Below are 13,621 nucleotides of genomic sequence, written 5' to 3'. Positions count from 1 at the left end.
ATTCAAGAGGACCCAAACGGTGGCACTTGAGAACCAGGTCGTGTGGAGTTAAACGGCTGTCAGACACTAAAAGCTCCCAGCATGTGAACTAGCCCTCAAAGGCAGGCCATGTCCACGTCCAGGGCCCTCCGATTCAATCTCACTCGCACCATGAGAGCTTAAAGATCAAATATGATCCATTTTAAAAGGACCGATTCAGCATCCAATGCAATATGTTCTCAACGATACACTATAGACATTTTGCATTTCCACCTAATCTTTACAAAGATGCTAGAGATCTTGCCATGAAGACAATGATTGATTGACCTTGAAAAACACGAGCGATGAAAACACTAGTGTCAACTAGACAGTGTAGACAGTTAAGTCTAATACAACCTTGCCTATGGGATAAACCTCACAGTCAGGGAAAAATGTGACACAAAAGTAACACAAAGAGTCACAAGGAGTATTTCTAGAGAAAATCCGAGGGCACTGAGATGACACCGGGGGAGCAGGTGAGAGAGGACAGGAGTGTCAAGAGATCAGGTAATTGGTACCACCTGAGAAACTAACCAAACCACAGCGTTGTTTTATCTGCCTACCCAGCATTCAGAATAATTGAACAGATCATCTGTGCTCCCTAGCTTGACAGTTTCAATGACTCACCAGGCCACAAGCCCCTTCACAGCACACTAAAGAGACCAGCCTTCAGTGTTGTCCCATCCAACTCCAGCCCCCCTCCCACCCACACACCCCTCTAAAAAAAGCATTAAAAGAACCAACTTGCAGCGTGAAGCCTCAATGTGTGACCCTTATTAAACTCCTAATTGGATTGAGAGCCACTAAGAAGAAAACATCAACGTAGTTCATTCAACAAAGATTTTCTTCAGAATTCCTTCCAGTAGTTGGCGTTTTCAACAATAACATTCAAAATGGTGTGACTGAAAACTTTTTTTTTGCGCTTTCTTCACTCTCAAAACACAACCAGATTTTCAAAAAAGGGAGCATAGGCAAAACCTTTTCACCTTTTCTTTAAAGGCAACAGGGCGGGGGGATTTTCACAGAGTGCAAGTGACGGGCTGAAACAAAGCCCAGTGCTGGCTATTGTGTAGCCTTGCCTTTCGTGTTGCAATGGTCTTAAAAATGGCTACAAGTAGGGGCCCATTCAGTGGTGACCATGACCAGGCTGCAAAAAATCTCCACACAGAGCAGAAACTCTGAGGGGTCAGCTGGTCAGCGACAGGAGGACTGGGTTTACCATAGTCCTATAGAAGGCCTCATGCCATCAGCGCTACAAACTCCAACACATTTACACTAATTATGGGGAATAAATACTGCCATAACAACAACATCAATCAAGTTCATTATGGGAAAATGGCGTAATGACAATAATTACAATAATATCTCATTAAGGGAGAGAATGAGAGACAGGGGAGAATTAATAGCAGACAGGTGTACAACATGCCGCAATTATGGAACCTGAAATGAGTTCATCGCCTCCAGGCAAACAGAAGAAAGAGGAAAGGCTGTGAGTAAGGGAGTGTGTGCGCGTGCGTGTGTGTGTGTGTGTGTGTGTGTGTGTGTGTGTGAGGGAGAGAGAGAGAGAGAGAGAGAGAGAGAGAGAGAAAGCAGGACTGAGACGGAGTGATATAGAGAGAAAATCTCCCTGACAAAAAAAGGGAATTGCAAATAAGCAAACAAAAATGTCTTAAATGTGTAAATTAGGGAGAAAAATGAGAAGGAAAAGCAGCTTTTCCCTGCAGACTGGTGCCTCAGATGAGAAGGGGAGCAGCCAAACGTGATCAAGGCGAGCCGTGGAGCGATGCGGCAGGCGTCAAGATGAGCACTCAGCCAGCGAGTGGCAGCTTCTCCTTTCCCAGTCAATCATTCATTACAGAGGCAAGTTGCTGTGAGGAGTGCCTCCTCCTTTTGACCTATCATATTACGGCTTCCGTAAATGCCCTAATCCCCCTCCTCCCCCCTTCGTTAGATGGTGTCAACAGTCGACATCCCCCTTGCCCTGCCACAGCACTCGGCTGCTCAGGCACCGCCAAAGCCCTGCCAAGACCACAGGATCGACATTCTAATAAAATTGTTTGAAATTATAAGTATAGAATTCCAACGTTATCATGTTCTGTTTGGCCTACTATATTGCCTGAGATTTTCTTTTCTTCGTTTCTTATTTGTAATTTATTTCCCCCACCCAAACTTCAATGGCTATTTTGTTTATCTTTTTTTCCCCTCTGTGACCATCTTTCCCAATCACCAATTCCGGGGAAGCTACACTAAATAACTATGAAACTGTTCAATCTTTCATTGGCTGGCCTGAGTAGAGTTGGTGATGGTTCTCTTTAGCCTCAGGGCTGTTCCTGAGCAGGTGGAAGCCTGGAGGCAGGAACCTGCACATCAGCACTTCTTCCTCGTCCATCATGACTCTTTCAATGGGGAGCCCATCTCCCGAGCCCCTAATAGAACCCGTTGAGATAACTAATCTAATGAGCACAACAGACGACAGCCCAGCGTGAGGAAAACAACACACACATACATCTCTGCACATCCAGGGCAAACAAGTCAGGACCCACTGTGTGAATGTTGTTACTTAGGTAAACAAAGAAATCTTGACCACCTTCAACCTGGTGTCCCTATTTAGGATGAATAGGCCTACAATACAATACATGCACATGCCTACATAAACAAAATGGTCTTGTACAGTCATCGGTTTATATAATTAGTTTAGGGATATTTCACTTTCAGAAACACTTTTGGTCATTTTATCGTCTATTCAGGCTTCTGTGAACACCCCAGACAGTTTTTAAGTTGATCCATTCAGTATTTAGATATTTGATATTCATTTTAACCCTTCCTATACAAACCCATTGTAACTTCAACCTCCATTTTAACCATGATAGATTCATCTAAAACACCCAACCTTTTTTATGGTGACTGATATTGTCCTTCTAATACGTGAGAGGCCGTCTTTTCATTTACTGTTTTAATTTATTTTTAATATAATATTTTATTCTTTAGTCTCCTCTGTCGCGGAGTGTGGTCTGCAGCATTTTCCAAAATAATTATTAAAAATAAATGAAAACATTAAATGAAAAGAAAACTCTCAAGTATTAGGACAATTTCAGTCACCATAAAAAAAAGTTTTGGTGTTTTAGATTAATCTATATATGGTTAAAATGGAATTTGAAGTTATAATGAGTTTGTATAGGAAGGGGGAGGGGCAGCTAAAATGAATATCAAATATCTAAATACTGAATCGAGCAACTTAAAAACTGTCTGGGGTGTTCACATAAACCTGAGTAGATGATGAAATATCCCTTTAAGTTGACAGATACTGGATAGGGGGAAAATAAATGAAAATGATGGCCCTAATTTGTGATTCCTCTGAGGTGGGTAGACACTGACACTGTCACAACACAACTCCTTCACATGAGTGAACCCCAGAAAAGTTCATATTTCCATTTTTTTTGTAATGACATGCATCACAACAGCCCAGGTAGCAATGAGAGGTACTTAGAATATATCTACCTTTCTCAGAAAGAAAATATATGTAAATTAAAGAATTATCATTTTAAACTTTGTCACAGGCTGTGACACACCCTCCCCATAATGCGGATTGACCGGTGTTAATTACCGTATAGAATAAGCAATTGGTATACTGCCCCCATATGTCCCACTTTTTAAGTGAAGAAGATGGAAATGAGGTTGGGCTAAATTTGATTGTGACGTGATTCCCGTCTGTGCTTCTGCACCGAGTGGCTTTGCTGGTAACAGGCTAATATTGAACGCTGCTCACCGAGACCAGAACTAATCAAAGTAGACAAAATGTCTCTGCTGCCATCTTTGTCTCTCATCCGCTCCGGGTGAGCCTCCCCTCTTTCTTTCCCTCTCTCTGCTGAAGGGAGGGCGACTGCAGCATAAAATGGTGGCGTGAAAATGTGCCTTACATGTGGCAGCAGCAGTGTGTGTGTGTGTGTGTGTGTGTGTGTGTGTGTGTGTGTGTGTGTGTGTGTGTGTGTGTGTGTGTGTGTGTGTACGTGGCACTGGGGGGGCAGACCGGGGCCAGCGCTAGCAGCAGTGTGTAGCTGTTGCTTTTGAACAAGCTGGATGGTCGCCATCACGGCTCAGAGCCGCCTGATGACACACAAGCAGTTACAAAGAGAAAGCGTCTCAGTATCACATCAAGGGACAACAGCCACCCTGCATCGCCAAGTAGAAAACTGCCCTTCACGTCCTTGATAAATGTATGAAACACGGCTGTCTAGAAATGGTCCCTTATGACACCACCCTAAGTGATACATTCCTTCCCCAAAGGACAGTTCTGCACTTAAAGAAGTCTATTAACAAAACATTTGTAGACAACGATGAGGCTCAGGTCTCTCAGTCAGTACCGTACCATACTGGACCTAAATAGTTGATGTAAAAGCTTGGGTAACAAGTCAACAAGTCAACAAATGAAGAACAAAAAGCACTCTCAAGAGTTAAATGAACACTGCAGATTTTGCTGTGTGAATAAATAAACTACTAAACAAAGCCCTCTTCCCTTGTTCTTGTTGCGTGGGGGGTATCAGTTAACCCTGAGCAAAGAGGGTGATGAGGCTGGTGCATAAATCACAGAGTGAAACAAGGCAGACTCCACCGATTCATTAATGGAAATGATCCGTCAATATGCTGGAGTCAATTCACACGTGTCAGCTGGGCTCAGCACACAATGGGCCGGCCAACTTATGAACTCCCAGCACCACTCCGTTGAGTCCATAAAACAACTGGCAACGCCGCTGGGGAGCACCCCAAGACACCACCCTCTTGCACAGGCCACCAGATGACACAGATGGGGCGAAACCAAACAAAGAGGAGGCTCCCTTTGTACAAAGTGGGACCCCTTTCAAAAGCCATTCATGCAACAAATTGGGGAAATCTGGCCATGCAACACTCTAGGTTTGCTCTTTTATTAGCGTGAGCCTTACGTCACAGTAAGTGAAATCAGATTTATGGCCGTCTGCTACAAAGGTGGTTAATATAAAACACACTTTTTGAACAAAACTAAATAAAATAATCATTAGTTTGGTCATGTTCTAACCAAGAACCGTTTTTGAGCTATATTATAGGGATGAGCTCAGAAAACAGGCCACTGTCCTACCTATCAGGTTATACATCACAATCTTACATAATAATACCCAGAACGAAAAGCTATAGAGCTAACGAAAAGCTATGGAGGAAAAGTATACACAGATACAAGTGCATATGACATTTCCCTTGTCGATGGATTGTTTGTGTAAATATTGCTCTATTGCACCAACCAGAGCAATATGTATACAAACAATATTTAAACAAACGATCCAACATGATATATGGATGTCCTAATCCTGAAATCATCTTCAAAGTCCAATTGACATGGATCTTTACTTGCCAGGGAGAAAAAGTTGGAACTACTTCCTTCCACTGAATCGGAATAACAGGTTTCATCACTCGTCATAGGATAAAACAGTAGTGGCACACATAGGGTACTCAACCATATTATGGAACATTGTTGGGGGGGGGGGGGGTATTTTCAAGTTAGACATTGATAATATGCACACAAGCCCTCACATACGTATGTGGCCCTCTCATTCGTTCTTGCACGCCTGTGTCGCTGCTGCTGCTGCTGGTGCAATCTGCATACAGAGACATTTGTCATCATTAGCCCTGCTCTGACAGTTGGCACCCGGCACCTCAGATCTCAAGGAGTGGCAATTATGAACCCTTCATCCTTTATTTGGGTAACATTGCCTAATTGTATCATGGGCATTAACACCAGACTTTGCTTACTGAAAACCTAGCAATTTCACTATTTAATTTCATTCCATTTGTTTTGTATTTCTATGTACATGTCTTAGATCACACGACGTTGCGTGTTCAATTAATCTAAGGTTTAAAAATTACTTATTGGACGCCAGGACTGAGGTGCTGATTGTGTGGATGAGTATCATGGGGTCAGTGGGCAGATGATTATAGCGCCCACCTTTAGATACTAGACGTCTCCCAGACATTAAGATTAATCACACTGCCACTGGTGCATTGTTGCCTTTCACATCAGACGAGATGGAAAAACCAAGCATATAGCTTTTCCCCAGACAGACAATAACAACCTCACTGCACATGCTTAAATAAACCAGTCAATTTCCAGAGATAAATGTAAGCCCTACCAGGAAACAATAGGAATAAACAAACAAATAAAGAAATAATAAGCCCGCCCCACTCCTGCTCCACTCTCTGACATATACAATGTTTAGCACTGTCATGTAAAGCAAAATACAGCGCTGATAAAAAGAGAGGAAAACACTGCGGCAGCACTTTCACTGCACCCTGCCAAGTGGATAACCTACCTACAGTATGGAGGGGAACACAGTGTCATTCCATACACTAGATTCTCCTCCAAGAGACATACCACACCTTCTCTCAAATAAAACTAAATTGTATTATTAATGCTAAATTGATGCAAATACATGCATGTAATTTATCAGGGAGGCTGACAAGCATACCATATTGAAGAGGGATGGGGGGTGGTGGGGTTGAAGGGCCAAATGAAGCCGAGACAATCAATTAATTTTCATAATTTACACTTCTCTCCTTCCAGGAAATGCTCTTGGAGGGACAAGTTTCCTACAGTGTGTGTGTGTGTGTGTGTGTGTGTGTGTGTGTGTGTGTGTGTGTGCGTGCGCGCGCGAGCGTGCGTGCATGTGTGTTTTCTTTGTATATATCGTTCAAAGCACACAGGGCCTGTCTGGCTGATCACTAGAGGGTCTCCTAGAGCCTCTGGCTATATTGTTCTGCTTCCTGACTGCTCACGGAAGGAGGCTGCTGATACACAGTGGAGCATAAAACAAATGAATGGACACAATTCAAAGGGGGGTCGCAGTGTGAGGTGGAGAGCCAAAAACATTAACTGGCTTCCCTACGGAGACACCATATTTCTTAGAATAATGATGTTCTGGTTATTAAAAATCCCAATGATAATTCTATTTTAGGACAAATTAAAATGTAAAAAAAATAAAGCATATGTCAAAACGAGTCGCTATCCCAAGAGATTATACCATATTATGTTTCACAATCTGAGAGCCAGTGCTGATCTCATGTCTAAAGTGACACTCCTCCTAATCTGATTTATATAGAAATGTGCCACTCCGTTAACTCAACTTGGTTTAATCTGCACAGTAGATAGGGAACTACCCAACCCCAATATGTCGCCAAAATGTGATAGAATAAGATAGGGAAGACTGTATTTATTGTTGGTAATAGGATTATTAATATAGAGATAAATACTTGATCCGTTTAAATTAGCTACTTGTATAAAAAGCCCATTATATATGTGTGTGTGTACACACACACACACACACTTCATCAAATAGTATAAATAATTAAACATTTGGTTAAAACATATATACATTTTAGAATAAAGATGATCTTTTCTCTTTCTCTATAGAGTTCAGGGGGGAGGGGGGGTCAACGTTTAAAAAATAGATTTATCCTTGGAGCTAATAGCTTCCAGTAGCCTACAGTATGATGTGTCCTGACCCTGTAATTGTGGCGCACTTCTTGAAGAGATGATTGCATTAAGTATCAGGCTGAGTTTTCTGGAACACCCAGAGTTCAAGCTGGTATGTTAAATCACCACAGTGATACAGTATAGGATTCTAAACACGAGAGTCCAACATTCATTGTTCTATCATTAGGAATGTGTCAACGATTATTCTAAGACAAACATTTTATTAGATTTCATAACATCATAACTGTATTCCACTTAATAGTGTTAATCAGACTATTTACAATAAAGAATATCTTTGAGTCTTTTGAATAATTCTTCCACATCTATTCGATGAATGGAATACCATTTCAAGTCACTCATAGCATGATTGGTGTCATTACGGAGCTATTTCAGCTATCAGACAACTACTGACCTCATGTCAGACCAATGCTGACAGGAGGATCAGTCTTGGTAGAAGAAACGAAAGAGAAAAATGGAGAAGAGAGAGAAAGAAAAGATGAACATGGAGTCAAGCCCTGGAAACAAAGAGGCCTTCAAAAGAGGGTCACATGCTTGTACAAAATTGGGGGAAGTAGAAGTCATTGTATTGATTTATTTTACACGATCACGCATGCATTTCTCTAGGTCAGAAATAGTGCTAGACTGGAATCATTGCCTCATATATCACACTACAGGGCATCCAATAGTGTAGTGGGGTGACAACCGAAGTAGAATCAGAATCAACTTTAGTCATATCACAGTGTTACAAAACGTGAAACGTAGAAAAGTGCAGGGTGAAATGCGTTGCATCAATGATTGCAATGTCACAATGGCAAAGATAAGTTTATAAGACGATTTGGTGGTCTTGGGCTTGACCTGAGAAACTGTTGGAGCGTTATAGGACTGAGGAACAGGTTGAGTTACGGTATAAGATCTGTGGCACCACATGCTTCAGATTAAGAGGTGATAATCCCAATGAAAATCCTCCCCTTCTATCATGCATAGGGATGGCCAGGGCCAGGAGGACAAACTCAAAAAGTGCAAATGGATTTTGAGTATCAGACGTGGAGCGAGATGGTCTGCAGTGAGGGTAGTCTGGTTCCAATAAAAGGCAAGTACCTGCTGAGCCACAGACACTGGGAGAAATTTAGGGGGGAGTAGTACAGAGCCTGAAAGGGAAAATCGCTCTTGGCTACCTCTGACCACATGAAACCATTCAAGAGTATCCATTTTTATTCCCCCAATACGTGTCTGTATAACAGGCATATAATCCCTGGTAGCTATAGTTAAATGAAATTCAGCCGGTAAAATCCTCAGTGTTAATTTGACTCTGAGTGTAAAAATTGACCCAAATTGGAACCGTATAAGAGTTGACGATGTCAACTAACTTCCAGTAAGTTCTACAGTGTGATAGCTTGAAGCTACAGCATTACCTTCCTCATGTGATTCCTGAAAATGAGTGATTATTATAGGCCTATACAAAAAAGTGGTTCCATATCTGCATGTGATCTCTGTCGGTAGTATTAGTAAAATAGTGTTAATTTATCCATTTTGTAACACTGAGTGTACAAAATGTAACCAAACTGTACACATAAGGGACCATTTTTTTACTCCGTCAGAGTTAAATGAGCACTGAGGGTTTTATCGTGTAACAGTGGGAAGGTATCACTTGTGTTTTCCAGGCTGCTATGTTGGCAATGTGTCTCAGACAGTCAGTGATGATAATGGGAGTCACCTATCCATCAGGGTCCCCGCACGCCACCACCTCTCGCTCAGTCTCTCATCCACGTATGCTGAACAGAGCCGGGAGTGAGAAGCTGCAAATATAGCTGCCCCCATAATGTCTGTTTTTATGCAATTCAGACAGCGGGGTAGAGTGTAAATGCCTTTGTGTTCCTTATCTGATCCATGCAATGTTATCTTTTTTAAGTCATCTTCAAAGCATGTAGCCTACTGTATACCTTCTGAGATCGAATGCCAATGCAATAATGAGAGCCAGGGATGGTTTTGGTCTCTTTATTGTGAATGAGCATATACATCAGACCAACAGTAGTTAGCTAAGATCGAAAAGGAGCCCACTAATGTTTAATGTATAGGCCTAGCATTGTATATGATTTTTATAATTCATCTTATAACATAATAATTTGTGTATTCATTTGGTATTATTAAAACTTGCAAAAACAATTGCTAGAAATATATATATGCTATTATTAGCATTTGGTTCATCATCCTAAACATTGATAATTCATAATATTTATGAATTAGTGAATTAGCGATTAAATAATATCATTATGCTGCATAATTGTTGCTTTTCATTATTGTCAGGATTTGTAAGATAACGTTTTGATTATAACTACATAATCATTAAGTTATATACATAATAAATTAGGTGTGCCCTGATTGAGCAGTATCAAAATAGGTCTACATTGAAGTGTAAAGAGTATAGGGTAAAGTAAAGGCCTATAGTTGTCATGTGGACATTTTTTTACATTTTATTTTATTTTTCATTTATTTTGTAGGACATTTTTTTGTAATCTCACAAATTAGATGAATTGTGTTTGGGGAGGCAACATTTAAAAGAGCATTTAATAGAATAACAAAAAGTCTTGCCTTATGCCAGCATCCAGAAATGTACCCATTTGTTAAGACCATTCGGTAGGCTATAGCCTACTTTATAGTCAAGCATATAGCCTATTATTGATATTGTCATTAAGTTGATAGAAATAACTCATAACCTCGTCTTCTTAACGTCTGATTATAATTATTATGCATTAAATTAATTATAGTAGTCTGTAGCTTATTGACCCATACTGTAGCCTTAGCCTATAGGCCAGATCAAGATGATTCACATAGCCTACAGTATAATTTACATAATTAAAAAAACGTATAGCCGAACAAATAAGACGACATCTCGTTCAATATATGCCCAATAAAGGGCATGCATTTTAAGCAAATATATCAAACATAATAATAATAATAATAACTACTAGCGTAACTAATTTTTCAGTTTTGTATAATTAGGAGGATTCGGAATGATTCGGAATTAAACTCACATGATTCTATCCTTGATTGGAGCTATAGCGCTCCAGCCAATGATTGAATAAAGCGTGAATAAAGGCGATGCATTATCATTAAACTATGTTTTTATTCTCCAAAGGAAAAAGTAGGCTGCATTAGCCATTCTAAATCCACCTACCTACTGTATTCTACAATGATTCAATAGCAGACTAAAAGGCAATACAGTCCATAGAAAAGCTATATCTGTATAGGGAAAAGGATATTTTTCTCTCTCCAAATGCGTAGGTAGGCTATAGGCTACTTCCACTCCTCGATTACTACTACCTTTACTTTTACTTATATATAATACCCCGGGATTAATTTGTTTTCCATAAACTGGAGGCAGTGACGAATCGGATAGCGATTGGACATCTTCGTTTCAACCCCTCCCTTATAATTCCATGGGAGTGTGTCCCTGTTCTAAAACACAGAAACACCGGCAGCCTGCTTTATACGAGCGCACTCACTCTACACTGTATGCTTGAAATGCTTATATGCGGAAACCGAACTGCACGCAAACATTAGAGAAAACAAAAGCATTTTTTTTACTACTGAACCTAACGCGTGAAATGGACTTCTGATTACCAGCAATTTCAAGGACTTGCTTTGAAGCAGTTCGATGCTCAGGTTCATGGTTTAACCCGCGGTGATATTAATACGCATGTGCCGTGAGCACAAATAAAGGCAATTGTGTCTATTGAATAGACATTTTTTTTCTTTTTAAATAGATTTCCTTCTTCTCTTAAATTGGCTCCCGTACAAACAGCCGCGTTGGATCCCTCGGCGTATTGCGAGACTCCGGTGTACAACCCGGATCTCTGCCCGAATATGATAGCCGCCCAGGCAAAGTTGGTATACCACCTCAACAAATACTACCAGGAGAAATGTCAGTCTCGAAAGGCTGCGATCTCCAAGACCATCCGAGAGGTGTGCAAGGTGGTCTCGGATGTCCTGAAGGAGGTGGAGGTGCAGGAGCCCCGCTTCATAAGCTCACTGAGCGAAATGGACGGCCGCTTCGAGGGACTGGAGGTCATATCGCCGAACGAGTTCGAAGTGGTGCTCTATCTAAATCAGATGGGAGTATTCAACTTTGTGGATGACGGATCTCTTCCCGGCTGCGCGGTGCTCAAGCTCAGCGACGGCCGAAAGAGAAGCATGTCTCTCTGGGTCGAATTCATAACAGCCTCCGGTTACCTCTCGGCGCGCAAGATCCGCTCGAGATTTCAGACGTTGGTGGCACAGGCGGTGGATAAGTGCAGCTATAGAGATGTTGTCAAGATGGTCGCTGACACGAGCGAGGTGAAATTACGCATACGAGACCGATACATTGTGCAAATCACGCCGGCGTTCAAATGCACTGGGATCTGGCCACGGAGCGCCGCGCACTGGCCTCTGCCCCACGTCCCCTGGCCGGGACCTAACCGAGTGGCAGAAGTCAAGTCGGAGGGCTTCAACCTCCTCTCCAAAGAGTGCTACTCGCTCAACGGCAAGCAGAGCTCGGCGGAGAGCGACGCCTGGGTCTTGCAGTTCGCGGAGGCCGAGAATCGACTCCTCCTGGGAGGATGCAGGAAAAAATGTCTGTCGGTCCTCAAAACGCTACGTGACCGTCACCTTGAACTGCCCGGGCAGCCCCTCAACAACTATCATTTGAAAAGTTTGGTTTCATACGAGTGTGAAAAGCATCCCAGGGAGTCCGACTGGGACGAGAACTGCCTCGGCGATCGGCTAAACGGGATTTTATTGCAGCTTATTTCGTGTTTGCAGTGCAGAAGGTGCCCTCATTATTTCCTGCCCAATTTAGACCTATTTCAAGGAAAGCCTCATTCGGGTCTTGAGAATTGTGCCAAACAGACTTGGCGCCTGGCAAGAGAAATACTGACCAACCCCAAAAGCTTGGAGAAACTCTGAGGTAAAAATTTATTAGTTCACCTCGTCTTAAAAGTGGTGGTAAAGAGGCCTATATGATGTTAATCAGGACTCGGTTACACGAACAGAAATATCACAGTTTTATTTTCACAGTCTTGTGAAAAGTGACTTTCCTCTGTTTCCTCTGACTATTCCAATAACATTTTTTTAATGACAGTCAAATGTACTATACAATATTATCCCATTTTGCCGTGTCATTAGGAACACATTTAAGGGCCACCTACCTGGTTTATTTTTTATTTGCGTGCCACACATTTGTCTAAAATCTTTCATTTCTTTAAATGCTTTAAAATAAAGCCCCGTGACAAGCCTTGGAAGGAAAAAAAAGAAAGAAAAACATATGTACATTTTATACTGTAAATACATTCATTGATTGTGGTTCAGTGGTCTGAAATTGTGAATGTTGTTCTGTGACACGTACATACGTTCCCACATGTTTTAAATCTACTCATGAACTTTTTTTTATCTGGTAGAAAAGTTATTAATTTATACTTGCATCAGTGGTAGTCTGATTCATCTGTTTCAATGGACATTTTCAAATTTTTAAAGTTTACATATTTGATGGTAGGCCTAAAACATTGGTTACATTTAAAACATTCCATAAATTTACTTGAATTCTTATTTAAAGTTCTCGGTCATTTCTGTTGTTTTTACAACCTTGGTTATAGGCCTACATGATAAAAATAAGAAAAGATATATAGTATATATATATATATATACAGAGTGTATATATACAGTCTAAATGAGAAAAAATGCACTTGAAATACACTGGATTATAACATCTGTGATCTGATTCTTTTTTTTTTTTTCTGTCTTTGATTTAATTTAAAGAGTTAATAAAACAATCTGTTATATATATTTGTGTCCCATTATGGTTTATTAAATGGGGTTTGGGGCAATATAGTGGAAGGCCTCTTAAGACACGCACTAGCCTATAATAATAATAATAATAAAGACGTGAATTATGGTAAATTAGCTTTTCAGGGTGAATTAGACTATAGCATGTTAGTTAATATTCAAATTTAAAGCAGCCTAAACAGGCAGCAAGACATTGTGAAATAAAACAAAACTGCCCCATCACGGTCACTGGCTTGTTATTAGTCTACATACAATATTACCCAATAATAAATATGGCAAATATCACAG

General features: G+C 40.9%; 2 protein-coding genes across 3 annotated transcripts in view; one reads left to right on the top strand and one right to left on the bottom strand.

The window, feature by feature from the left end:
* nbeab (neurobeachin b) overlaps window positions 1-13,621 on the bottom strand; it is a gene marked incomplete at its 5' end in the record, with an annotated part of 282,517 nt that overhangs the window by 70,170 nt on the left and 198,726 nt on the right. The gene's annotated exons all lie outside the window — the stretch shown is intronic.
* Window positions 10,986-13,273, top strand: mab21l1 (mab-21-like 1). Its single transcript, XM_083774127.1, has one exon. It carries the CDS (start codon window positions 11,378-11,380, stop codon window positions 12,455-12,457), a length of 1,080 nt encoding a protein of 359 aa, XP_083630253.1. The 5' UTR covers window positions 10,986-11,377; the 3' UTR covers window positions 12,458-13,273.

This window comes from Protomyctophum parallelum, assembly GCF_964188405.1.
Source record: "Protomyctophum parallelum genome assembly, chromosome: 9".
NCBI classification, from domain to species: domain Eukaryota; kingdom Metazoa; phylum Chordata; class Actinopteri; order Myctophiformes; family Myctophidae; genus Protomyctophum; species Protomyctophum parallelum.
Note: the sequence above shows the minus strand (reverse complement) of the source record. Positions and strands in the feature narration are given on the sequence as shown.

What these genes read in the sequence shown, in the direction of transcription:
- mab21l1 (XM_083774127.1), top strand. Translation starts at nt 11,378, where the DNA reads ATGATAGCCGCCCAGGCAAAGTTGGTATACCACCTCAACAAATACTAC.